Here is a 27826-nt window from a genome sequence, read left to right on the forward strand (position 1 = left end):
CATACTTGTGCCTCCAAATATTTTAAGACTTTAGCTATTGATAAGGCGCAGTGGGCTTTAGTTGATTTATAAAATCTTTGTAGTGCCACATGTCAGCCCTCAGTGAGTGTGAGCTCCCATTATGGGCCCATTCTTAACCACACAGGGATGCAAGCAGGTTTCTGCTGAGGATGATTAGATGGGAAGTCCTTTGGGTCCCACTCCTTGACTGATTGCTGTGGAATGACAAGGCCCTCTTGCTGTATTCTCCATTTCTCCTATCCCTCTGACAAGTGCACTGTGTAGTCTGTGCCTACTGGTATGGAGAGTACAATATAGTCGCTGCACCACCTGCCTTGAAAAATGTCCCTAAATCTCCCACTGGTGTCTGTACTATGTGGGCATCCACTCTGCAGCCATGTGACTAGGAGTGGCCGCATGAGCAGGCTTGTGCTAAGCTTCTACTCAGTCTGAAATATACAGACACATCCTTAAGGTGAGAAATAGAAGATCAAATTTGCATTTTTCTTTGTTACAGTTTTTTGCCAGTCTTGATTAAGTATGCTAACTCCTGAAGTTGTTGCGGTAATGGAAGGGCTGACAAGATTTCCTATGCATTAGAATAAAGCACCAACAGCTTGTTAGGAAGGTCACTGAACTTGCATTTCCAGTATCCATTCTAACATGGAGATGTAAAAGCAGGTTTAAGATCATAATATTTCTAGTTTTGAATTTGGAGACTCTCCATTTACCATATTTATAATTAGAAAATGCAGTCACAGGCTGCTAAAGAGACACCCCCCATTCAGGGGGTTGTCTCAGGTTAAGTCCATCTCGCAGTTTAGTACCCCACAATAGATGCTGTCTTCCAGACTGTTCCTTCCATGTGGTACTATCAGTTCAGATGTACACCAATATAACAACATTTAAGGGAAGACTACTTTGCAAACCTAACAAAATGTACACGGGGGAAGAATTTCCCTGTGTAAATACTGACTTGCATTTCGTACTAGTCACCATTGTCAATAGAAGGGCTTGCTGCTCTTTTTTATGGTAATTTTTATTCTTTTTGTGATCAAAGTGTTTTACACTGAGCATTTGTGCCGTTCTGCTCTAATCTGATGTTTTATCATCCCCCTTAAGTCAACCAAACTTTATACTAAGGCCTACACCTCGTTACGCTCTTCCCCAGTTACCTCCGTGACTTTGAAAATACAAGGTTTAAGTGTATCTTAAACTGGTTTAAAGACTGACTTCTGCAGGAATTCTTTAAGCCAATGTATGGAGATGCCCTAAATGCCATAGCTACCCACCTGTTTTTAACAAGCAGAATGCTCCAGCTGGTGCACTAGGCAGCGCTGGTCTAAACAGCTGTGGGCACAAAAGCACAATAACCCCAGAGCTCCCCAGCTAGGTGTAAAGGGTGTGCCCTGTTCTGGCTCTGTGGGCAGGCCCAATGGACTCAGGTGGCAGGTAATTGCTGAGTTCCTGGGCCACCGGTATCGCACTGGATTGGTTTATAGGCCGTGAGTATACTCTAGTGAGCCTTAAAACAATCACCCAATGGCCTAACAGCTCAGCGCCCGGACTGGGCACACATCACAGACTAAACCAGGGAGTGTGGCCTGCTGGCTACAAATGGTACAGCTGAAACCAAGACAAGTCACATGAGTTGGGTGAAGGCAGTAGCTGATGAACTGTATCCCCATTGGTTTCTACAGCAGTGTTGTTAAAAAATCAACCCTACTCACATCTTTCTTTGATGTGTATTTTGTGCTGGCAGACACACATTGAAGACTACAGGCCATGCTTAAAAGAATAGCTTTTACAGTGGCTTTTTTTTTTTTTCTTTTCCTCCTCCTAGAGGTTGAGGAGGGTTACGGTACCTTTCAGCTGCCCCCTGCTAATGCAGAGGTATGTGACTGATTGCTAATGTCCCAATCCTTAGAGCCCTGCATGGATATAAAATGTATATCCACATCTGCAAAAATGCGCTGTGGAGCTTTGCATTCATATCCACGATTGTGGATACACACTGATCTCCTTGGATTTGCAGGGCTCTACCAATCCTGCAAGTTACTCCATGGCTGGCAACTCCTTCTCCCAGGGCCTTTGCTAGGACACTTGCACAGATCTGCTGGCAGGAGCTGCATGCTCTTCAGCCCTGTCTATACTTACCTGGAGAGCCCTGCTCCAGAGATCGATCTTTCAGGGTTTGATTTAGCAGGTCTAGGAAGGACCCACTAAATTGAACACTGATGGTACCTCCAAGCTCCATTGGGTTGTGCAGAATAAGGGAAGTTGACATGAGAGTTTGGGCTCGTCTAGACTACGTGGAAGTTTTGAAAGAGGATATGCAAATTCAAAAGTTCCTGCAGAATTTGCATATCTTCTGATCCCGCTTTTGGAAAGTGGAGCTTTTGAAAGTGAAAGGAGTTGGGATGCAGCTTTTTCAGTAACCCCCCCCCCTTTCCCCCTAAGCCCCATTTCAAAAGTGAGATAGGAAGAAGATATGCAAATTCCTGCAGTTTGCATATTCTCTTTCAAATCTTCTGCATAGTCTAGGCATAGCCTTTCTGCCCTTGACCTACCACAGCAAGGCTGCCACAGAAATTCGATTTAAGGAATGTTGACTCGAGACACAACTCCTGCTATGAGAATAGTGTAGCTCAAGCGAATTTCTCCCCCAGTGTAGATGTGGCCTTAGGGATGTGACATGCGGAAGGGTGACAGACGTCTGTGGGTATGTCTACACTGCAATTAGTCACCCCACAGATGGCCCTTGCTTAAACTAATTGCAGTGTAGCAGCCATATCTGAGGCTGGCATGAGCCATCACTTGCTCAGAGCAGGGCCTAGCTGCCCACGGCTGGGAACGTGGCCACGTCCAAGGCGGGAGAAGGGACCTTTCTCTTTTTTAGCAGGTCGCTGTACAGTGCTCAGCTGTCTAGCTTGGCTACATGGAACAACTGTGCCATCTGGTGGCCATTCTGTCTTCCCACGGCCTCACTGTCCGGCACAGTCTAAAAAAGCAGCTTCTTTCTCGCCGGGGGGGAGGGGGGGAGCTCCTTTTCCGTAGCTTGTTCCATTAGTCGGAGATGAATATTTTCCACAGTTATCGTGCAACAAGCCGCCACTTGGCCCGGTTGCCACTGGCTCAAGCTGGCTGCGTTCTCCTGGCCTCGTCTCTGTAACTGGAGCCTTTCTGGCTGCTGAGTTCGCCCCTGGCTGCTCTCTCGAGCTGGCTGAGCATTTTAATCTCACAGGAAGCTTTCAGGCAGGGGTGGGGAACCTAATTTGGGTCAGGGGGCTCCCTGGCCCACAGGAAAATCAGTTGGAGGCTGCACACAAGTGAGAAGCAAATCTCCCCCCCAATAAACACCTCCCTGACATGGCCCCCGCCTGAGGGAAAAACATTCCCCTCATAGATCAGCGCCTAGAGGGGCCCAGGCTAGTAGATTTTTGTGCCTCCCCGGGCTGTGGGAGTGGGGGAAAAAAAGGAGGGGGTTCAGTGTGTGGGAGGGGCTGCCGGGAAGCAGACTCGGGGCATGGGTCTGGGCGAGAGTGAGGGCGCTAGAGTGCTGGGGGGGGTTGGTGGGTCTGAGCAGGCGGTAGGGTGCAGGAATGGAGTGGGGGTGCAGGAGCAGGCTGGAAGTGGGGTGCTGGTGCTCCAGCTCTTGGATGCAGGGCTTGAGTGCCAGCTCCCTGATGAGGAGGGGAGAGAGCCCCATGCCTCAGGGGCCAGCTCCAGCCCCTGAGCCGTAGGGTCCCCACCCCTGCTGTAAGGCTGAAGTGCCAGCACAAAGTCCTCTCTGGGTTGGCTTGTCAGGCAACATACAGGTTTGCAGCTGACTTTTAGATAGATGTATTTTGGCTGGCGATTGTAAGGTTTCATTCTGCCTAGTGCTAGCCCTCCCAAAGTCACAGCCAGGCAATACGTCATGGCCTGTACAATCTGGTGTCCTCCCGTGAAATTTGCCACCCGTCCTGCAGCGGTGCCTTCAGATCTGGGCAACTGGAGAGCGGCGGGTGTCATGCTGGCCAGGCACCCAGCTCTGAAGGCAGTGCCCAGCCGGCAGCAGTGAGGGTGGCAACACCTTTCCCAGGTCACCGCCTGTACTGCTGCTTTCTGAGCTATGCGGCCACAGCCTGGTGGCTGCTAAGGGCCCAGCAGCAGGGCCGAATTAAGGGTGGCAACCAACGTGCCTTCTAATTTGTTTCCATCCATGTGTGGAATACATTTTATGTGCACCAAGACGTGTGGATGTGCACCATCAATAGAAGCATATGCTGGCGGCTGCGGGTGCGCTGCTAATCAGCGGGGTGGCTTTGCCTCTCTCAGCCACCCGAGCGCTCAGCTTACGGGGAACACTGGTGGCATCCCCATACCATGCCAGCCTTACTTCTGCTGGCAGTTCTGCCTTGAGTTCTGGCCAGCAGCTGATGCTCGCCAGCTGCCGGGCTCCGAAGGCAGCACAGAAGGGAGAGTAGCAACATCGCACTAACCTTGGGACCCCTCCACGCACACAACGCCTTTGTGGGTCAGGCCCCCTACAAAGACAACCCCGTGACCTGTCAGATGGCAGTAGCTGCAAGAAGGACATTTACCGTTTTAAAAACTCGATGCCTGTGCACGTGCCCCAAATGGCCTGTGTCTGGGGTAGGGCCCCAGTCCAAGGCATGCACAACTCTTGTGATGGCTGCAATGGAGCAACAGCTAAGCTCCTCTAGCATCCGAGTGCAGCCACTTCCTTAAAATCAGACTCACACCCTCCTCTGGGGTCATTCTAAGGCAGCGCTTCGCCTGCTAAGGCTGCTGGCTCCTAGGCCTTTCAAGAGGGACCCATTGCAGGCAAGGCTCAGTGCAGCAGAGCAGTCAAAGTGTGCTCCCCACGAACACTGGGCATGCAGTAAGGGGATAGATGGAGCCTTGTACTAAGGGTGTGTATGTAGCCAGCAAAGCACTTACATTGGTAAACCGCTTTCTATGAGGCAGGAGCCTTTTTCGTGAAAGAGCTCTTTTGGGAAAAAGGCGTGTGTGGACGGGGAAGAGGGAGCGCGGGCGTGAGACGAGGAATGAGGAAAAAGCACAGGTGTCCCGGTGGCCACTCAGTCCCGAGTAATCACAGTTTACGTGCGAGCGCGCGTCCATTCAGTGTGGACGCTATCTGTCGAAAAAGCCGAGCGCTTTTTTGCTGCACTTTGTGGACGCTCTTTTTCGGAAGATTTTTTTTTTTCAAACGAGCTCTTCTGGAACAGCTTCTTCCAAAAGACGCCTGCAGTCTAGACATAGCTCTAGAGCAAAACCAGGCCAATTAAAGCCATACCTGAAATGTGCCTGTTAAGCTCTTAGCCACCAGAGGGCAGCTGGTGTCATTTTCCTCCTAACACTCCTCCCTTTCCCCCGCCCCCCAATGGCTGCTGCTCAAGCTGTCTGGCTTCTTCTTCAAGCACAGTCGGCGCGAGCTCATACATTCAGCTCCTCCCCCACCTCAGCCAGCAGGTAGATTAGCAGCGTGCCAACCAGAACAGTGACAATGTTTGACCGTTTCCCTTCAAAAAATCACTGGCACAGAATCCACCAATGGCAATTGCTCCAACAACGGTGCAGGCAGATGTCTGGGATCTTACTTGCTTAAAAAATTGTGCCCGTTGCTGCGGCATAGGGTGCATGGAAAGCACGCATCCTGGTACCCCTCTGCCAGCAGGGGTGGATGAGGAGTAGCATCACTGTCCCCTCTAATTTGTTCCATCCATGTGCGGAATCAATTTTGTTATGTGCACTGAGGCATGTGCACCACCAGTAAAAACACATGCTTCTTGATGTGGGCACACTCTGCTAATGAACCGGGCAGCACCTGACACTCTCTTGGGTGGCTGCCCAAGTGCTCAGCTTGCAAGGAACAGGGCTCATAAAGGCGTCTACACATCTGGGCAGCTGTGTGACGATGCGAGTCAATGTATATGGGGTTATGGGTGCCAGGGTTTTCACGGTGAAGGTGACTGTGTGTCTGTGACAGGGAGGACTGTGCCAGGGAAGAAAACCCTCTGGCACCTGCACCTTCATGGATGGTGTTATCTTGGCAGGCGCCTGCTTCATGTTTAACCCTCAGCATGTCCTTGAAGCAGGGCAGAGGTTCAGCCAGGAGCAGTCAGGAAGGGAGCTGGCTGGGAAGAACAGGCGCACAACAGATCCTCTGAGCAAAGGTCCTGAATGCATGTGGGACCCCGAGACCGCTGGCCTGGCCCAGTCCACCACGGGACATTTGTGGCTTCGGGGGCCCTGGCTGCTACCCTGGGTTATTTGCTCGCTCTGTTATAACTACGTCCAGGCTGAATTTGTCTAGCAAAGGGCCTGGGGAAAGATTCTAATTTTCTATTCAACTCTACTGGGCTTTTCCACTGGAGCAGAGGGCAGACGCCTCTAACCAGTGTCCTCTAACCTGGTGGCCTTCAGGGGGTCACAGGAGTGAGAAGTCTCTCCTCTAAACTCCTGTGAGTTTGGGAGAGGAGAATTTCAGCCAGATGGTAAATTCTGTGGATTTTACCCAAAATCTGTTTGGGTCTGATCTTGGCGGAGCCCCTTAAGGGCTATTGCAACACACATGATGCAATATAATTAGTATTGTGTATTTTGTTGGCTTACAGTGGCACTGTGATCAACCCCCCACCAGACCAGGACCCGATTTTGCTAGGTTCTGTAGTAAGAGACAGTTCTAGCCCCAAAAGCTTGTAGGCAAAACAAGACAGAAAAGCGTGGGAGGGAACTGAGCAGTGAAGGGACTTGCCCAAGGTTACCCATCAAGTCAGTGGCAGAACTAGGAACAGCAGCAGGTCTCCTGATTCCCAGTCTGATGCCCTACTGTGGAAGTACACTATCAAGCAACATACCTTCATGCTGATTTTAAGGCGCAAGCCTGTTCCCGCCTGATGATTTGAATGGCTGGATACTTGGGCCCAAGAGATGGGATTTTGATGCCCAGTGTAGGTGGGTGGCATTCTCATTAACGAACACCACGTTATTGTAGGTACAGGTTGGACCTCCCCGGTCTGGCACACTTGGGACCTGGGTGTCCCAAGGCAGGGTTTGGTGGACCGGGTGGACCAGGAAGCGGCAGCAGCAGCTTCCTGGCCCCAGCTGAGGCTTCCAGGACTAAGCTCCCTCCGTCACCAGGCCCTCCCCCCCCCGCTGCTGTCCCACCCTCCCCCAGCCACTGGACTCCCACCAGGCCCCCAACAGCTGGCTACTGGGGCTCTCTGGGCCAGCATCATGTGTGGTACCACAGTTTCAGAAGTTCAGCCTGTACATGCGTCACTTCAACAGACCCATTTACCGGTAACACAGACAGATTAACTGTGTTCTGCAAATCGAATGTCGCCATGTTAAAAAAAGCCGGACATTTCCAATGGTCAGAAAACCCCTACCCAGCATAATAACTCAGGGGAACGGGCCAGAAAAGCACTGAATCGCTTTGGTTTTAGTAGGTAAGTAGAAATAACATTGTGCGGCTCGAAACTAAAAAAAAAAAAAAAAAGCTTTTTCATATAAATTGGGGCCCGCTCAATCAATAATCGTGCTACAAATGCGGGGAGAATTTTAGTTGTTTTCATAAAATGTTTTAATTATTTAAAATCATAAAATATAAGTAGGCACAATTTGCTCGGCACTCATTAGGGAACTAGATGAATGAGAGAGCGAGAATGTTTGCTTCTGCATTAATGTAAAGCCGTCTAAAATATGAAATCTTAGCCTGGAAGGCAGTGACTTATCAGCAATGTTTACTTTTCATCGAATAGGAATAAATATTAACTCAGCTAGTTATGTGCTTTTCCGCCCAGTATTGTGCTGAGGGAAGAGGGGAGATAACTTGCTTGAAATCATACATTAATTTCTGTCATTTACATGTTTTATGTTTTATCATAATACATTCAAAGCTGCCACTTTGTTCATTTTCTTTTTCAAACACATGGGAACAAACAGGTGAGTGAGCATGCACAGATAACTGCAAGTTGTGTGAAATTGGAGTTATACACTTTAGCTGGTGGGTTATTGCGCAAGAACGGCAGTTCCGAAAAGAATCCACACTGCCCACCTCCTCTTGCGCAGGAAGTTTTACAGTATGGCGTGGTAAGAGAGGCCTTCTTGCGCAAGAGCTACACTCTTTTTGAACAGGTGTAAGCCCTCTTGTGCAGGCGTTCTTGCGCAAGAGGGCAGTACGGACACTCGGCAGGGGTTTCTTGTGCAAGAAAGCCATATAGCGACAATGGCCATCGGAGCTTTCTTGCACAAAAGAGAGTCCACACTGCCATAGGCACAAAAGCACATCCCACACATAGCAGTGTGGACGTGTTCTTGTGCAAGCCACCAGTGTAGACATAGCCTTTGTGATTTGGTTCAGGATGAAAGTTACCCTAAAAAATACAAAGAATGTGAAGTACAGTACATAGAACACAAGTAAGCTACTATGCCATGACCGACATACAAGAAAGCGCATCCCTGCCACAGTAAACACAGAAGCTGTTAAGCTGATTCCCACTACAGCAGTGGAAATCTGAGTCTTGTTGTGCACAGGTGTTCCCAGCCTGCTATGTTCCACCCCAGAGGTGGCTGCATTTCGCGAGTGTTCTATGTGAAAATGCAACAGATACCATTTTATGCTACCTCCTGCATTTAACCTGCTGAGAAGTGTGTGATCTGGTACAAATTTCAGCATCGCTTGCACAGCAGCATTCAAGGTCACAGTGTTGAGGCAAAAAGCGTGCAAGGGAGACGTATTTATTTTGGGGGCCAGCGTCTGGAGTCCTGAGTGATATGTCTTCTAATATTTTCCATCCATGTGCAGATTAAATTTTATTTGATCAAGGCATGTGCAGGTGTGCACCACCAGTAATTCACATGCTGCTGGCTGTGGCCACTGGGTGGTGGGGCGGGGTGAGCTCTGCTAATCAACTGGGTGGCACCTGTGGTCGCTCAAGCCCTCAGCTTGCAGGAAACTCTGGTCCTGAGTTTGGGAGGGGTGGAGGGTTCCTCAGCGTGACGGACAGTGAAATCCAACATATGAGATGGCTTCCCTGGCTCTTGGATCTGACCCTACGTTCCTCAGGTTCTGTTCCACAAGATCTGAGCCACAGGGGGCTGGGTTGGATCCTTGCTGTTGGAAGCAAACAGGAGTCTTGGGTATTACAAGAGAACCTTACAGGGTTTGTCTAGATTAGGAAAGGATACACCACTGACTACTAATGGCTGTTGCAGCCGGCTGAGGCCTGGATTGCTTTCCAGCAATGGCGCGGGTACAAGCGGTATCCCCGGCTAGCAGTGCACTCTGGTCTGCATGTCAAATCGCCAAGCAGGTTAGATTGATCCGGACCATGCCCTTGTTCCCATGGATACTGCGACCAGCAGCCATGCTCCTTCTAGCCTAGCAGCAAAGACTTAACTCCCCGTCTGTCTCCTCTCAACCCATCCTGGAGGGGCCTGCTAGCTAGGGACCCAGCCGTGGGCTGCTAGTAAACAGCACCCTGGGAAAGCTGATCACGCCAGAGCCCCGCATGAAACTGCGAACACTCAGTCAGCTTCTCTGAGCTGCAGCCCCAAGACAACGGAGCAGAACGTCATGTACTGAACATCTGCAGCCATCAGATGGGCCAAGGACCCGAGGGGCTTTATTAAATAAAGAGAAGCCAGCAACCTAACAGGCGTGCGCAAATGAGAATCGTTTCGCTTCTAAGCTTTCCGTCCTAAGAGCAAATTCTCACTCAGCGAGACAGCGGTCGACTCAGTCCTGTGTGCTGCAGTTGGTTCAGCGACATCCATCTCAGGGCAGGCGTGTGACTCGCTTTGAAACACGTCCTGAGAATGGGAGGCGCCCAGCAGGCCCTGGAGGAGAGACAGAATCTCTCGGCGGCACTGGGTGAAGACCGAGGCTCTCTGCTCCTGGGGGACATAGCGTGGAGGGTAACAACCCCGAGCATGGCTTTGGCTCCTGAGTTTCTGCTCCCACGGATGGGAGACAAAAGAACCAAGCTTTTTATCTCCAAATCAAAACGTAAATCCCGACTGCCCCCCTCAAATTCCCAAAAGCCGATTTGCTTCTCAAATTAAACCATCATTATATGTGATCAGCAGTCACGTTATTGCAAGGTTGCAGGATTAAATGCAGTTAACGGTGATGAATTCCAGACACACAGGACAGAAGTGTGAGGGGAGGCCGTGGCTCTAAATAACTGGAAGACAGAGCGTAATGTATTCTAAATATTTGATTCAATTAAGCTTCCTTCTGCTCTTTGTTGCAGTTTACAGATGGCTCATCAATCTATCGCTCAGGGACACGCTGCTGTTCTTTCTAATGGTAATTATGTGATCAGGATGGAGACAGGCTTGATTAAACGTGTGTGTGATGCTCTGCATATTTAAAATGGAGCAGCGGCCAGAGCAGAAGCAACACGCTGGCTTGGTGCGTGCAGAGGTAGGTCTTGTCTACACGAAAAGGAAGATTTCCACTGCCACAATCGATCTTCCGGAGCTTGATTTAGTGGGTCTAGTTAAGACTCGCTAAATCGAACTCCATGGGTATCCCATCAACCACCCACTGTGGGGACGCCATAAAGCGCTGCTTAAGGTAAGCTGACTCCAGCTACGTATTTTACTTCCTCCATAGACCCTCTCGGAGCAAAATGAGTGTCTACGGAAGGGGCTGTCCTGTGAAACAAGGCAGTTCCTACGTTACAAAGAGAACCCACGGAGACTGCTGAAAAGGAGAGCGAGTGGGAAAAAAAAATCACTTGAAATTGCTATTTTTTAAAAATGGCTGATTATCCAAAATGAGTTTTTGCCACAGAAAATTTTTCACAGATTTGTATGCAATGGCGTGAAACAACCAGAAGGAAACAGCTTTTGTCATGTACCAGTAACTGAACCTAGATCTGCAGCGTCCCAGTCTAGTTCCTTCGCCGTAGGGCTGGCTTTCCTCCCAGAAATGGTCTATTTGTAGTATAGACATACCCAGAGGAAAACCAAGACCTTCAGAATTATTCGGAAAAATGGTGTTTTTTCCAAAAAAACTTCAATTACGTCCACATTGCAATTGTGTTCTTTCGGGGGGGAAAAAAAGAATCAAAAGAACAGAGGGGGTTTCCCGACATTGGTAAACCTCTGAGGAAGAAGCCTTTTGGTGAAAGAGCTCTTTCGGAAAAAGGCATGTGTGGACGGGGAAGAGGGAGTTCTTTTGCAAGAAGAGGGAAGAGGAAAATGCACAGGTGCCGTGGTGGCCATTCCAGCCATAGCAATCACAGCTTACATGTGAGATGGACGCTATTTGTTGAAAAAGCAGATCGCTTTTTCAATGCGATTTGGCAGTGTGGACGCTCTCTTTCGGAAGAAGATCTCATCCGGAAAAGCGTCTTCCGAAAGAAGCCTGCAGTCTAGACATAGCTCCGGTTTAGCTCCCCTGTTACCTACCCGCATTGTGATCTTGGGGACCCAGGACAGTGCGTCGCGGAGAGGCTGGGATGGAAAGGGGCATTGTCTACAGTGCTAAGCCAATACAAAAAACAATGAAAAGGCAGGGGAAGATGCACTTAAACCCAGCCTCCTGTAGGTTTTTTGGTCCTTTCCAAGGCTGTTTCCCAATGGTAGGTTATCCTGCCGACACACAGGCTCACATTACAGATGCTGCTTTAGTCCCTCCTTAGTTTTGCTTGATGATTTGGGGGTTCTTTGTCCCCGATCCATTGCTCAGCACCTTTCTCTCACTACAGCTTGAATGCGAGGGTCACGCCGTCCCCCATGGGGAGCATGCTGATACTGATGCGCGCATCCCGGAAGAGCTTCTCATTGAGGCGGTGGACGCTTTGGGCTTGTATGTCGTTCTTGCTCGGCTTCAATACTTTCCCGTGCCATAACACCTAGTGTAAAAAAGAATCACATGCAGCCCGTCAGCCTCTCGTGGAAGGTGCCCTCTACATCCGACCAGGCTGTTGACGGTACTGATCGCCCAAAGGGAGACGTAGGGTCAAATGAGAACTCTCTCAACACGGACTATGTCTACACTACAAATTTTCTAGGCAAAAAATGAGGGACTCATTTTGCATGAGTCGCGATCTCATTTGCATATTTTCTGCCAATCTGTTTTTGCACTGGGTTTTTTGGGAAAAAACAAGCGGTGTGGACATTTTCTTTTGGCACAAAAACCCCTTTTCCCGCAAGATCCTTATGCCCCAAAAAAGGAGGTTTACCGATCTTGCGGAAAAAGGGTTTTCTGCACAAAAAGAAAACATCCACACTGCTTGTTTCGGCGCAAAAATGGATCAGCAGAAAATATGCAAACGAGAGCGCGACTCATGCAAATGAGTCCCTCATTAGCATATTTTTTCAGAGAAAATTCGTAGTGTAGCCATAGCCACAGTGTACAAGCATGCGGGCTTCTCTACAGGCGGAGTTGTAACTGTTCAACTAACAGTGTGACTTTAAACAAGGCATGTATTGGTTTAGCTCCAGTCTTTTTGGAATGGGTTTACAAGTAGTGGAAACAGATCCGGATTAAACTGCAGTGTGTCCACACCATCCTTTGCATTGGTTTAGCTTAATTAGTTTTTGTTTTTTTTAAACGCATGTAAGTTTGTCCATCCAGCCTTCCACAAGCGCGTGTGGACAGCCCCTTGAACTACCTTTTGTGAGGCCTGGTGTACACTGCCAAGTGTGGCTGGCATAGCTATGTTGGCTAGGAGAGCGGTCAGGGGAAAAGCAACTCCCCCCAGGTCAATATAGCCACTTTGGCAAAACTCCCAGCATAGACATCACCATGCGAACAGAAAATTCCTCGGTGGGCTTAGGAAGGTGGAACAGCCATGCGGGCAGGAATCCTGTGGCTGTACACTGTCTCTCCACTAGGAGGTGCAGCTGGCATCGGCTGAGGCAGTGCAGACAAGTGTGATTATCACAGTGTCCAATCACAAAGCAGTTGGAGTTTGGTTGAAGAACGTTATGATATTTTGCCTTTATCCTAATAATGTACCGCTCACGGGCAACACACTTCAGTGGGACTGGGAGCCTGGGGTCTATTCCAAGCCCACGAGCCGGATCTGGTCTGCCATGGCTAGTCCCAGGCGGACCGCCATCGCTAGATTTACCTGCACCTCCGCGGGTACTAGCGACCCCAGCTTCCGTTGGCTGCAGTTTGCTGTTCTCAGCCAATGGGATCTATGGGAGGGTATCCCGGTCTGTGCCGCTTCCATTGGCCAGAGAGGCAGGTAAATATAGCGGCAGTCCACCAGAGTTAACCCTGGCAAACCGCTACTTTTCTATTGCCTGCTCCTGCTCTATTCCCCGACTTTGTGACCTTTGGCAAGTCACTTTACTTTTCCTGTTTCAGCCGCCCATCCCTATTCAGCCTATCACTTCAGCACACGCTTAACTTTAAGCATGTGCTTGGCTCTCATTAGCTTTAATGGACCATAAATTTGAATGATAGGTTGAGTAGGCACAAACTCCAGCTCACGTGTAAATGCTTTGCTTAATTCAGGCCTCCCTCTCAGTTTTCACATCTATTTACTGGGGACAACTATACCCACCTACTTTTATAGGCTTGGGAAGAAGGTTCTAGAAACGCTGCATAGCTCAGAGTTCTTTGCAGATACTAAGCCTCAGAGCAGCCTTATAAATTGAGTTAACCATGACAGAAATAAGTAGACATATGAAACGGTCCAGACATTCCAAAACCAAGTAACTCTGATCCTTTCTCTTTTCGAGTAATACAGTTCAATAGTTTATCTAAAGTATTTGGAAGTCACTAGTAACATGGTCATAATACCTAAAGCTTTATTTATCAACAGGTTACGATTGTAGAAGATGCACTGTATCAATATATATACGTTAAATATCAATATCCTATTAAATAGTCTTTGTGTAGTGCATGAATAGCTTGACAAGATGGGTGTGGGTGTGTGTGGACAGAGTAAACGTCCAAGTGTACACATACACAGGTTAATTCAAGTTCCTTTTACTTGCTTCACACATTAGCTTTGTGTGTCATTAATAAGTAACTAGAACAACCGTTTTTTTGAGTCACAGCATTCAATTTTCAAGTTATGTCCCAAACACCTTTTCTATATTACCTCTTTAAAAAGTCACATTAGATAGGACCCCTGGGTCAGAAGTAAGATTGCTATTAGAACTACCTCACGAGGCTACCCCACTTGAATACTTACATTGTCAATAGCTATGATTCCCCCTTTCCTTATGAGGCGTAAACATTTTTCATAGTAATCGTCATAACTCTCTTTATCTGCATCTATGAAAGCAAAGTCATAGGTCTCAGCTTCACCAGCTGCCAGCAGCTCATCTAGACAGGAAACAAAGCAGGTTTAAGTGGCTTACCAGTGAATAAAGGGATGAGAGAATCCATGTGTCACAGTTCAGAGGCTACTAGGGTCTGTCTGGAAGAGCTTACGATACAGTTTTAAGAGTCATGGTGTAGACTGTAGATATCATACTTCTAAATCTGATCCAGTCAGGCTACGTCTACATTGCAGAGCTATTTCGGGATATCCTGAAACAGCTATCCTGCTTCTTAACCGTGTGTTTGTTATTTTGAAATATAACGTGCTCGCTATTCCGACGCCCCTGTAAACCTCATCCCACGAGGAGCAAGGGATGTTTTGGAATAGCAGGTTATTTTGAAATTTGGCGCTGTGTAGACAGTGCCAAATGACAAAATAAGCTATTTCGAAATGGACTCGAAATAAGCCACACAGTTTGCGTAGCTGAAATCGCATAGCTTATTTTGAGCTATGGGTGCAGTGTAGATGCACCCTAAGGGCACGTCTAGACTACAGGGTTTTGTCGACAGAAGTTTTGTCGACAGATACTGTCGACAAAGCTTCTGTCGACAAAGAGCGTCTACACTAAATTCAGTTCTGTCGACAAAGCAAGCTGCTTTGTCGACATAACAGTGTGGACGCAAAGGACAGTTTAGATGCAATAATGCCTTCTATCGACAGAACTCTGTCGACAAAAAGCGTTATTCCTCGTAAAATGAGGTTTACCAGCGTTGACAAAACTGCTGAGTTCTGTTGACGTTATGTCGACAGAACTCAGCAGTAGTGTAGACGCAGGTTAAGTTTTGTCGACAAAAGTGCACTTTTGTCGACAAAACCCTGTAGTCTAGACACACCCTAAGAGTCCTTTAAACCACTTCAGCTAAAACAAATGTGATAAGCAGTGTAAACCCAGTGTAAAGGAAGGTTAGAGATTTCCCCCCTGTAGAAAAGCCAGAGGCTTTGTCTACACTGCAGGGTTTTTGCACAAGAAGCTTTTTGCGGACAAGATCTTCCGCAAAAAACGTCTTGCACAAAAACGCGTCCACACCTCAAAAGCGCATCGCAAAAGCAATGTGCTTTTGTGCAAGAGAGCGTCCACACTGCATGGACACTCTTGCGCAAGAAAACTCTGATAGCCATTCACAGAATGGCCATCACAGCACCTGTGCTTTTTCTGATAGGCTCTTTTTGCGCAAGAAACACCTGCGGAGCTTCCATACATCCACTTTTTGCCCAAGAGCTGTAGCTCAAAAAGGAGTTATTCTTCATGGGGAGAGGAATAACTACCGGTAAAAGCCCTCTGTCCTGTCGATTTACTGTATTTTTTTTTCTGCACAAAAACACGCTTGAGGTGTGGACGCTCCACCCGTTTTTGCGCAAAAACCTTGTAGTGTAGACAAAGCCCTAGAGTTTAACTGAATTTTCAGATCAATCACTCAGTCAGCTGCTCGTCAACATGCTGCATCTTGGGCCATGCTGAATCCTTACCCAGGCGGCCTTTGGTGGATTTTGCCTGAGCAGGCTTAGCCTTTGGATAATCACAGGGGGCAGCAAATGGTGATTACCCACTGGGCATTTTCTCAGGAATCTCTCTTCTTGCAAAACGTGGGGAACTGGGTTCTGTTAAAACCGCCTCGCACTGCCCTCTGGCTGACAGCTCCAAATCGGAACTGTCCGCTGAGGTAACATCGACTCCATGAGTATGTGTGTTTTGGGGCCCCATTTGGGCAGTAGAGACGAGAGGGGGAACAGGCAGGGTGCTGAGTCGTCTGTTTATGAAGGAGTAAGGGGGCTCATGCAAGTTATGTGCCCCTCTCAAATTGCTCTGCACCCGTTTGGCTTGCAGAACGCCTGAGAGAGGCTGTTTCTGCAGGGGCTTAAAGTCAGCGGCCAACCCTGTTGTGAGCGGAGAGTTTGCCCGAGGACACCGAAGGGCAGAACCTGGTCCAGATTAGGGCTGTCAAAAGTCATTTAAAAACGTAACTGTTAAATGATGTCATCACGTCACTCTGCGTCCTGATCTGCCACCTCCCTCCTTCCCACTGGTGCTCAGTTGCTGGGGGAGAGAACCTTGGTCCAGCAGCCAGGGGGAGGGGACAGACACATGCCTCGGCCCGGCCCTCCCAGCAGCCGGGGAGAGAGAGCCAGGGCTGCCTACCCCCAGAGAAAGGGGGATTGGTGAGTGTAGTGAGGAGGGGGCACAGCCCCTTAGTATCTATTGAAAAAGCTTTCTATGATGGAGCCCTCAGCATGGAGTGACAGCCAGCTCCTGGGGAGCCAGCATGTAACAGAAAACGATAAGCTGATGCTTAGCGGTTAACCATTTAACCGATTAAACGTTCACACCCTTAGCCCAGAGGAGGCTGGCTGCCAGTAAGCGCCAATCATGCGAAGACGACACTGCCCCGTGGATACTCCAGCGTGACACTGGCCAGTTCTTTCTCCTAAAGACACTTCTGAAAAGCAGAGAAGCGGGCACAGAAGCAGCAGCAGCTGGCGGAAAGGTCACGGGCATTAGCAATGCGAACAAACAGCCGTTCAGACAGCAACTTTCCCTCCTTAGACTGCGCTTCCTAACAGGCAAACTTGTTCTGCATCTGCCTTTTCCATGCTCCCGGAAGGCTTTCCTTCCTCCCGCCCTCGAAAGTCACCCTGCATTTCCCCAGCCCGGAAGTTGCCTGCCTCTGATGTCTGCACACTAGATTCTCGACTCCCTCTGCAACTTTTGCTCCTCGGAGAAGACTTTGCTTGCCTGGAATAAACAGATAATTGCTTAGAATGGACACTGCATGGGGGAGAAATTGGGCTTTGTCCAATTTAAATCCGTCTTCAGCAGCTTTCCCTGTGCTAGAAGCAGCAAGACAATACCTCATTTCGTATTACCTCCTCACCCAGCCCATTGCTTTAAGTGACCAATGTAACAATGGACGGTGGATGAAATTATCCCCCCTCTCAGTATATGGAAACAGCTGACCTTATAAGGGAAATTTAGGAAAAGAGAGAAGCCCCCCCCCCCCCCCCCCGAGTGATGAAACTGCATGTTCACTTTTGCTTGTAACTCCTAAGCTTGGACGTCACAGGAGGGACTCTGCCCCAGCCTAGATCTTCAGCCTTTAATTCCCCTATTTATTATGTTACCTACCAAGTGTCTGAGTTGCTGGTTTAATCCGCAAGTCTATTTTATGCTCCACTCCTGCCTGAAACGAAAGAGGAAAGGCCTTTGATGGAAGTATTTGTGGAATATCTTATTGTGGGATGCACTCAGAAAAGCCTCCCCCAAATAAAACGAGGGGAATCCCTTTCCTAGTCTTCCTGTTATTTCCAGAATTCATAAAACATTTAGTCCACTAGCCACCCAAATCCAAGTGCCACAGAACATGAGCATCACTTCGGGTGTGTCTAGACTACAGGGCTTTGTCGACAAAATTATACTTGCGTCTACGCTACCGCCGAGTTCTGTCGAAAGTAAGTTAACAGAACGCGGCAGTTTTGTCACCGGCGGTAAACCTCATTCTGCAGAGTTCTGTAGACAAAGGCGCTATGGCAGCCACATTGCGCTGTTTCAAAAGAGAGCTCTGAGACGCTCTGTCGAAAAAGCGGCTTGCTTTGTTGACAGAACTGGCTGTAGTCTAGATGCTCTTTGTCGAAAGCTTTGTCGACAGTATCGGTCAACAAAGCCTCTGTCGACAAAAGTCTGTAGTCTAGACCAGGGGTTCCCAAACTTTTTGACATGGGGACCAGTAAATCCATTCACGAGCTTTTGGAGGACCGGTAACATTCATTTGCATATTTGCAAATTCATTAAACAAATGATGAATATTCAAAGAAGTTGATTCTGGTCCTCCCAAAGCCCCCAGTGTCAGCTTTAGCAAAGCTTTTGATACAGTCACCCACAATATTCTTGCCAGCAAGTTAAGGGAATATGGATTGGATAAATGGACTGTAAGATGGATAGAAAGCTGGCTAGATCAGAGTTTCCCAAACTTTTTACTTTAGTTGGAACCCGTTTTTTTTCCAGTACTGTTTTTTGCAGCCCAAAAATACAAACACATATAAAAAAAGAATGAAAAATGAATAAATTTTCAGTGTTTCACCCGGCTGCATCCTCCGCCCAGCCTGGGCCAGGGCTTGGGGGACCTGGCGTCGCATGGGCACTCCAGAAGGCGGGATCAGGACCAGACTGGGGATAGGGTATCTGGCTAGGAGGGAGGGTGCAAGGAGGGGTAGGGTTGCCAGGTGTCCGGTTTTGTACCCGACAGTCTGGTATTTCAGGGTTTTGTCCAGGAAACAAATTGAGAAATTACCAGACCTATAAAATGTCTGGTATTTTCTAATCAGGTACGTTTTATTATAATTAGGTGTATCAGTCCTTAGCTGGGAACTGCCTTGCTGGTAGATGTGCCAGGCAGTTCGCAACTACTCCAGGGAGGGTATGTGGGGGTGTGTGTGGGGCGGGAAATGGAATCCCCGGCTGGACTCACTCATCTGCCAGGGTCTGCATGTGCCCGGGTCAGTTCCGCTCCCCCCCCTTCTCCTCCTGATCTCCCCAGTCCAGCCCTGCTGGCTGCCCCTGTCCAGCTCTGCTTCCGGCGGCCGGTTCCCCCCGCTCCCCACCAATCTCCCCTGGTCAGCCCCACTCCCCCGATGACCCCACCCCGACCAGCCTTGCTGCCCCCTTCTAGCCCTGCTTCTGGCAGCTGGTTCTCCTGTCCTCCTCCTCCTGATCTCCCCTGGCCAGCTTCCCCGCCGCCCGGCCAGCCCTGGTTCCGCCGCCTGGGCTGTTAAGTTAGGAAACCCTCTAACTACCTGATTCTTTCACCTGTTGCACATTCAATCTGAGGCCTTGTCTATACTACCACGGACCATCGACCTCAGTGAATAATGTAGCTGAAGCTGACCTACTTGTCTACCTACTGCAGTATCTTCACAGCAGTAAATCAACAATTGACACTCTCCCGTCGACTTTGCTTACTCTTCTCGTTTTGGTGGAGTACCAGAGTCAATGGGAGAGCATTTGGCAGTTGATTGATCGTGTCTATATTAGACATGATAAATCGATCCCTGTTGGCTCACTCTCTGCCAGTGGATCCAGCCGGTAGCAAAGACATGCCCTGAACTAGGGGGAGCAGAGTTAAGTCCCCCTAGAACACACGCACACAGTTCTGGCCACCCCTATCCAAGTCATGCAGCATCTATGGATGGGCAGAGACTAGCTACCTCTTTCCACAGCGGCTTTCCAATATTGGCAAAATCTTCATTTATATCGCAGGCAACGACTTTGCCATCATCCGGCAAGATCAATGCCATATTTAAGGTATTATAGCCGGTAAAAACACCTAGAAAAGACGAGAGAGAAGGAAGATTCATTCCACCATGAATGACAAGAAGGATGCTTGTTTTATGGTGTTTGGTTGTTGTGGTGGTGAAAGTAGACTCTTCAGAAGAGCTCCAGTAACGAATTAATCCTATTCTCTCCCCATTACCATGGTAATACTGTGTAGCCATTGAAGTCCATTGAAATAGTGGCTGTGAATCCCTGTTTGTCTTCTAGTTTCTTCACAGCTTACTTCTGTCTAGGGTCTCCTGGACTGGGAGCGCCTTCCTGTCTGGCACCCATGTGACTTTAGCGTGTCACTAAGGGAAGTGAGGGGAGGAAGGGGGGAAGGACGTGGCCAGCACCTCGGCTACATCTTGTCATTCTCCACCTGTGATAGCTGCCTGGTGCGGAGGGTGCCCTGGAAAACATTCCCTTAGAGCAGGGACGAGCAGTCATTTTTGTTGGGGCGGGGGGAGTTGCTCCAAGATTTTGGTAAGTGGTTGAGGGCTGCACTCTTCCATGCTTTTAATGGGGAGTGTGGATCTGTGATGGAGCTTGGGTGCAGAAGGGAACTTGGGGTAAGGGATTGGAGTATAGGGGGGAGTGCAGGGTCTGGGTGGGGGTCGTGACCTGAGGGAGGAGTGCAGGGTGAAGGGATCTGAGTTGTAAGAGATTGGGGTGCAAGGCCTGGGAGGGGGTTGTGACCTGGAGGAGGGGTGTGGCAGGGGGTGCAAGGACTGGGAGGGGGTTGTGACCTGGGGCAGGAGTGCAGGAGGGTGTGAAGGGACCTGGGTTGTGATGGGAGTAGGAGATTTGGGTGCACGGTCTCAGAGGGGGTTTTGACCTGGAAGAGGGGTGTGGCAGGGGATGCAAGGTCTGGGAGGGGGTTGTGACCTGGAGGACGGATGTAGGAAGGGGTGCAGGGTCTGTAGCTCAACAGGTTCCTCAACCAGGGTCCCTGCCTTCCAGGCCCCTGCACCGGCTGGGGGGGCCATGTGCATCTCTGAACACTGCGCGCTTGGAGGAGGAGCAGTATGTCGCACGCTGCCGGTCTTGGTTTCCGGCCAATGATAGCAGTGAGATTGTGCCGGGGGCAGGGGCAGCCTGTGAAGCCTCTCTTCCCCATCCCCCATTCAGACAGTGTGTGGCGGCGGGGCAGGCAGGCAGGCAGCCTGACTGAGGCTCTCATGGGCCGGATCCGGTGGCTTGGCGGGCTGGATTGGGCCCTCCCCTGCCTTAGACCCACCCAAGCCAAGCCCTTTCCTTTGGGCTTTGCTCTCTTCTTCTGCGTTAGTCCCACGGTGCTTCTGACCTAAGCCACACACACAACTATACCTCCGGCTCCAAATCAGGCTTCACCACGCTCCAGAGAGGATGGCGTTCTCCCCATTGTGCAGATGAGGAAACTGAGGCAGGGAAGTCAAAGCCAGCACTCTCAAGAGAGGCAAGCGATGACCCCCGAGGCCTGGCTGCCAGAAGGGCAAAGCACTTGCCACTGCCACTGATATCAGCGGGGACTGGGGACGTGAAGCCCCTCTGAGAATCAGGAGGTGTTTCAACTTGAGCACTCGGTATCACCGGCCTCTTTAGAAAATGTGACATGCTCCAGGCAGGAAGGTAACTGAAGAGTCCCGCTCTGGCCACCTCCTGTCACCCTGGGTGCACTTGGCTAGGCTGGGTGAAGCAGGGAGCTACACGGACGCAGCTTCCAAACACGCAGTGTTGGGCCGGGCCCTAGGAAAGGGGCAGTCTTACCTATTTCAATAGCCTTCTTGGCTTTGATGAGCTTGGCCAAGTTTGCCATAAGCTGAGCCTGGTCGCAGGACACCATCATTCCACCGCAGCGGTGGTTCAAGGTGAGCTAGAAAAGGCAACGGGACAACATTGAAAGGAAACAGGAAAAGAAAAAAAACTCCCGTCAAGTTGCAGAGAGACACCAAGCGCCCAATGCCAGCTGTTTACCTCAGAGAAACAACTTCTGATCATTTATCAAAGATCCATGTGTAAGCAGCTACCATGGGCGTGGGCAGACTTAACTGTGAGAGTAAGTAGCCACAGGAGCTATTCTCTGTCACCTGATGCCTCGGCATGAAGACTGCGGTCTTCCTACAAGTCATGTTCCAGCTTAACCAAAAGTGACGGGCTTGGTGCAAGAATCGCTGGCTGGAATTCTGTGGCTTTCCAGATCATTCACAAGGGTTCTTTCTGGCCTTTAAAGCACCACAGTTGTTTTATAGAGAGAGCAAGTCAATGACCATGGAGAGGGTAGCTTGGCCCAGTGGATATGGTACTGTCTTGGGACTCAGGAGAGCTAGGTTCTGCCACTGGAGTTTTGGATGCCATGGAACAACTCATTTCAGTAGTGGGAATTAGGTACTTAAATAGCTTTTCAGCTCTGGGACTCTAAAGTCCTTGAGTCTAGCACTACAAAGGCATTTTAATATTGGCTCTGCCTGGTGCTAGTCTCTGCAGAACTGCCTTTTCTCTCGCCACCCGTATGCAGATTTGTAGTGGTATCAATCTGTTTACCCTCTCACAGATCGGCTAAGGAGTGACTTGTTTACAGTCTGCAAATACCTACCTAGGGAACAAATATCTAATAACGATTTTTCACTCTAGTAGAGAAAGGGACCTGTTGAACCTCTCTAGTCCGGCACTGTCCATGGCCCGGCATGATTTCAGTTAGCGGGATGTGGCCAAGTTTCTTGCAGTCCCATAAAGTTTGTTTACAGCTACCAGTCCTGGCTCTCAGTGTTCTGGGCTGTTCTTTAGCTCTAATTTACCCCTAACCGTTTTCTAAAAAGCCCAATGAGCAGTGGAAGTGTCGGTAACGCTGCTAGACAATATTGACCTCCCGTGGTCCGGCAAATTCTTTGGTTTGGCACCAGTCAGGTCCTGAGGGGGCTGGACTAGAGAAGTGAAACCTGTAGAATCCTAGAACTGGAAGGAACCTCAAGAGGTCATCAAGTCCAACCCTGTGCATCCATGGCAGGACCAAGCACTAGGGCCAGCCCTATGATGAGGCAAATCGAGGCAGCCGCCTCAGGTGCCAGACTGTGTGTGTGCGTGGGGGGGGGGGCCCTAGAACCCAGAGTGTAGAAAACTGTGTCTGCTGCTAACGCATATGTATTCTCTCTGCTCTAGATGCACAGACGTGGTGGAGTGCTGTGCTGGAGGAAGGAGGGCACAAGGGATCTTTCATAGTTTTGGCCCAAGCGAGGGGGTATGGGGCGTCATTTGAGCTCCCTGCCTCAGGTGCCAAAATATTGTGGGCTGGCCCTAGACCAGTGTTTCTGAAAGTGTTCCACAGAATCATTAACTGGCCATCCCGGTTTGTTTATTTACTGGTGTCGTGGCCACGGAGCCTCGGGACTCCCACTGGTTCCATTTTGTCCTTTGCAGACAAGAGGAGCTGCGGGAAGATGGGATGTTTGTCTCAAAGCGCCAGTCCGGGAATTCAGGGGGGAAGAGGAGTTACATCCTGTGTTATACAGGTCAGACAAGGTGATCACAATGGTGCCTTCTGGCCACGGACTGTCTGAATCACGGGACCTTAATGACAGTATCACATCCACACTTCGCCTGAGAAAAGTCACTCACCAGTCGCAGCTTCTTTAGGACGGGATGCTCGCGCAGAGAGTGATCCGATATGTACTTCCGCAGTGGGCTTCCTCTTCCAAAAATGTTCTTGCCTGATCTGAGAAACCCAAAAGTCCAAAATGGATATTTTTTACCTATAAAAGATTGAGATATGAAAAGGTTTTGAGCATCGATGGAAAAAGTTTGCAAGGGCTTGAGTAAAGACAGGCCAAGAAAGCGGCCATGGAAGGCGAATGGAGCCTGGCTCTGCTAAAACCCAAAGGAAAAGAAGATGGCTACAGACGTAGACAGCTCAGGAGACTGCAAAGGGTCTGTCCAGCCTGGACTGAATGTTAATGTAATTCAGTGGCTGATACAAAGTTTATGAGGTGTCCGACTCTGACTGGCCAGTTGGTCCCATCGAGACACATTCCCGTGGTAGTGCGGGAAATCACCTCTCCTGGTCGAGTAGGAGTGGGCAAAAAGACGACAGCGGCTCACCAGGGTTAGCCTCTGGTAGGCTGCCACATTTTAACCGCAGGCATTGGCGATCGCAGATCCTGCTGGCAGCGGATCACTGTTCCCAGACAATGGGAGCGACGGGAAGCGGTGCAGACTGGGACAGTGCTACCCGCAGCTCCCATTCCCCGGGAACGACGATCACGGCCAATGGCAGCTGTGATCGCTGGTACCTGCAGCTGTGCAGGTAATATAGTGGCGCAGGCCCATCAGCAGCTAACCTGAGGGCCGGCATTTGCTCACCCCTGTGACAGAGGATACAGGCCTCCAGAGCTGTCAGTATGCAGGGAGATTAAAAAGACTGGGACTGTTCAGCTTGTTCCCATAACAAGTCATGATATTATAGACCTCTATCATGTCCCCGCCTCAGAAAAGAAACTAAGTAAATAACTTTTCCTTATTCGTTTTCTCCATGCCTAAGAACTAGGGGTCACCAAATTAAATTAATATGAGTAGGTTTAAAACAAACAAAAAAAGGAAGTATTTCTGTGTGCAGTGCACAGTTAACCTGTGGAACTCCTTGCCAGAGGATGTTGCGAAGACCAGGACTTTATCTAGTTCTTTTTTGTACCCTGTTAAATTCATGGAGGTTAGGTCCATCTATGGCTATTAGCCTGGATGGGTAGGAATGGTGTCCCTAGCATCTGATTGTCAGAGGCTGAACATGGATGACAAGAGAGGGATCACTCGATGATTCCCTGTTCTGTTCACTCCCTCTGGGGCACCTGGCATTGGCCACTGTTGGAAGACGGGATACTGGGCCAGATGGACCTTTAGTCTGACCCAGTCTCTCACCCATCTCTAAGTTCACTTTAGAACAGGGGCTTGATTCTGATTGCCCCCCCAGGAGTCACTTCACCTGGTTCACCGGATTTATTAGTGTAGAACCAGCCAGAGGGGACAGTCCCTTTTGCAGGCTGGCAGGTAGGGAGAACGGTGCGTGTTTGCTGAAGTGCAGAGCTACTCTAGGCCTGAGACCCAATTCTTCCCTTATCAAGCAGCTGGCAAAATGTGCTGCAGATATTGGAATGATTGGCAAGTCAGCCTCACCCCTCGTTATACTATGTTGCACATTCAGTTCAAGGCTCTCAAAGCATTTTTCTAACAATCTCCCTGGTTTACAGAGAGGTAAACTGAGGCACAGAGAGGCTAAGTCAGGAGAAAGGACCGGGATGCTCTAATTCTATTCTCTCTCCTGGCTATATTACCCGTCTCGCCTTTGCTGATGGGAGTTATTTATCACCTCCTCTGTTAGCACCCTGGTCGCTGCTTTTTCTCCTCCTAATTTCCAGCCGGCTTGGGGGGACATGTGTCTGTCTGCAGCTGCCCTGTGAGGAGAAGGTTGGGGCAACTCTGAGCAGTTTGGCTAAGACCGTGGCTTAGTACTCCTGAGCACAACTATAGGAAAGTGTGGTTTTTCCCCAGCCTATTGCAGTACAGTGGTATAGTGCAGTATACACAGTCTGAACTGCTGGTAAGGTCCCAGTCTGTCAAATTCTGGCCTATTATCCATTCCTTGGGCTCATGGAAGATCTTTGGAGGTAATCCTCTCCCTTGCCATTCACCAAAAAATGAACATGACCGGACAGACGTTTGCTTACTGGTCAGCTTCGGGAGGACAGGCAAACATACAAACGGCAAAGCTACAGCTCAGACCCGGATCTCCCTATACTAGTTTGGTTTGGACCCTGAACTTTGGCTCACACTGTTAAGGTGATAGGCGCTAGTTGCAAATGATTGACCAATCCTGTGAGTTTTGCAATATTTGGTCTTTTCCGAGCTGCAGTCAGACTATTCCAAGAGAGAACAAAAGAGGCAGCAAGGGAGGTTTAGGTTGGACATTAGGAAAAACTTCCTTTTGGGGGTGGTGGTGAAACACTGGAAAAAGTTGCATAGGGAGGTTGTGGCATCTCTATCACTGGCGATGTTAAGAGCAGGTTAGACAGACACCTCTTAGGGATGAACTAGATGGTTGGTCCTGTCACAAGTGCAGGGTACTGGACTTGCTGACCTCTTGGAGTTCCTTCTAGTTCTAGTATTTTTTTTTTTAAATAGCCCTTGTGGTTGTAGAGAAAAAACCTGTGAACACAAAACCCTAAGGGATCGGAACCCAGACAGCAAACAGAACCCAAGTTTTATTTTTTTACACCTCTTTTAATTCACAAGGAAAATCTCATGGTTTTTTGAATGCTGGGGGTTAGCAATACAGCATGTAATTTTGCCCAGTGGGCACAGGATTTGCCATGGATTCCTGTAAGGGCTAATTCTACAATGAGATCTGCTAATGTACACCCATGCAGAGTCCCAGGACAGGTGAAGGCATCCATAGAGGCTCGAAATATGAATCCCCCTAGAGAGTCAGAAAACGGTGAGGGGAGATGCAGGCAGAGTGTGATATGCTTGGTCAGTAGAGGCTGTTCTAGGGCAGCTATGCCTTATTGCATCCCCTTACAATCCCATTTTACAGATGGGGAAACTGACACCCAGAGAAGTACTGTAACGATGTCATCTTAATCATGACAGGACCTAGATTTGATTTGGTCTCGGCTCTCAGGCAGGAGCTGGTTTCGGACCTGGGAAAGCGAACCAGCCAGCATGCACCTGGCCAGTGTGTGAGCACAGGAGGAAGGGGAAATGCCTGTGACCTGACCTGACCTTCATTTTCTGGTGCTGCAAAGGAGACTGGTATTCTCCAGGCCTTTTGAAAAAGTTAGAATCATAGAATCTTAAGGCTGGAAGAGATCTCAGGAGTTATCGAGTCCAGCCCCCTGCCCAAAGCAGGACCAACCCCAACTAAATCAATCCAGAGCTTTGTCAAGCCGGGACTTAAAACCTCTAGGGATGTAGATTCCACCCCTCCCTAGGGATCCCATCCCACAGCTTCCCCACCCTCCTAGGGAAGTGAATTTTCCTAATATCCAACCTAGACCTCCCCCACTGCATCTTGAGACCATTGCTCCTCATCTCGCCATCTGTCCCCACTGAGAACAGCCTCTCTCCATCCTCTTTGGAACCCCCCTTCAGGAAGTTGAAGGCTGCTCTCAAACCCCCCCTCACTCTTCTCTTCTGCAGTCTAAACAAGCCCAAATTCCTCAACCTCTCCTCGGAGGTCAGGTGCTCCGGCCCCCTTCTCATTTTGGTTGCCCTCCCCTATCCAGTGTGTCCACATGCTTTCTGTACCAGGGTCTCCCAGAACTGGACGCAGTACTCCAGCGCCGAATAAAGAGGAATAATCACTTCCCTAGATCTGCTGGCAATACTCCTCCTAATGCAACCTAATACGCCCTTAGCCTGCTTGGCTACAAGGGCTCCCTGTTGATTCATCTCCAGCTTCTCGTTCTCTGTCACGCGCAGGTCCTTTTCTGCCAAAAAAGCCTCTAAGGGTATCGATCTCACCCCCCCCCCCCAGACACTGCAGCATCTTCACCCAAAGATGCACTTGGTCAATATTCTGGGAGCTAGCACTTTCCCAAGCATCTCTCTCTCTCCTCTGCCCCTCCCCCAGCACCAAGTAAACTTTTTTTGCTAGGGGTGGCAAACTGGAGGAGGATGGAGCAAACCGCCCCCGCTTGGAGCCAGACTGCTGCTTCCTGTGTTGCAGGGCAGCTCATGTGCTTGGCCAGAGGGAGGGCGGCCTGGGATCTTAGGAAGCAGAGGATAAAGTAGCCCTTACCTGCTAAGACTCCAGTGGCAAAAGCAAGCCCCAGGACTGCAGTCCCCATGGCCATTTCTTTAGTGATGCTGACAAAGGGCATTCTGGATCCTGGGGGGAGAAGGAAACAGCAGCAAGATGTGTCCCTGCTGCAGCTTGCAGAACAATGAGGAACTCCCTGCCTGCTGCACTGGGGTTTCTCAGCTAGGGAGCATCACGTGTTTGCAGGCCCTGGACAAGCAGTCATGTGATGCTCACAAACCACAGTGGAGAAAGAGCAACATCTGCAGGCAAGAACCAGCAAGGCTGGCTGCAGGGATTTTTATTCCCCAGCACTGGTGCCTTGCAGGGGGAAAGCCAGGCACTCGGAGGCTCCGTAGACGCTGCAGAGTTTTTACGCAAAAACTTGCGGCGCGTCCATGCTACAAGTGCAAGAAAAAGTACAGTTAATGGTAACACAGGGCT

The 27826-nt window shown here is 49.5% G+C and overlaps 1 protein-coding gene across 2 annotated transcripts; it reads right to left on the reverse strand.

The window, feature by feature from the left end:
- Window positions 1-7573: 7573 nt before the first annotated feature.
- COMTD1 (catechol-O-methyltransferase domain containing 1) lies at window positions 7574-27581 on the reverse strand. Of its 2 annotated transcripts, XM_089780045.1 has the most exons (8): window positions 27383-27581; window positions 23212-23345; window positions 21367-21472; window positions 19512-19630; window positions 17437-17491; window positions 16641-16787; window positions 14184-14317; window positions 7574-11882 (listed from the first exon to the last, which is right to left on the reverse strand). In XM_089780045.1, exons 1-8 carry the CDS (start codon window positions 27462-27464, stop codon window positions 11730-11732), a joined length of 930 nt encoding a protein of 309 aa, XP_089636171.1. In that variant the 5' UTR covers window positions 27465-27581; the 3' UTR covers window positions 7574-11729. The 2 variants fall into 2 exon arrangements, with proteins under 2 accessions (XP_089636171.1, XP_006126399.3); XM_006126337.5 differs by lacking the exon at window positions 16641-16787 and having other exon boundaries at window positions 27383-27576.
- Window positions 27582-27826: the final 245 nt, after the last annotated feature.

The sequence above is a fragment of the Pelodiscus sinensis genome, chromosome 8, assembly GCF_052426305.1.
Source record: "Pelodiscus sinensis isolate ZL-2025 chromosome 8, ASM5242630v1, whole genome shotgun sequence".
Lineage (NCBI taxonomy): Eukaryota > Metazoa > Chordata > Testudines > Trionychidae > Pelodiscus > Pelodiscus sinensis.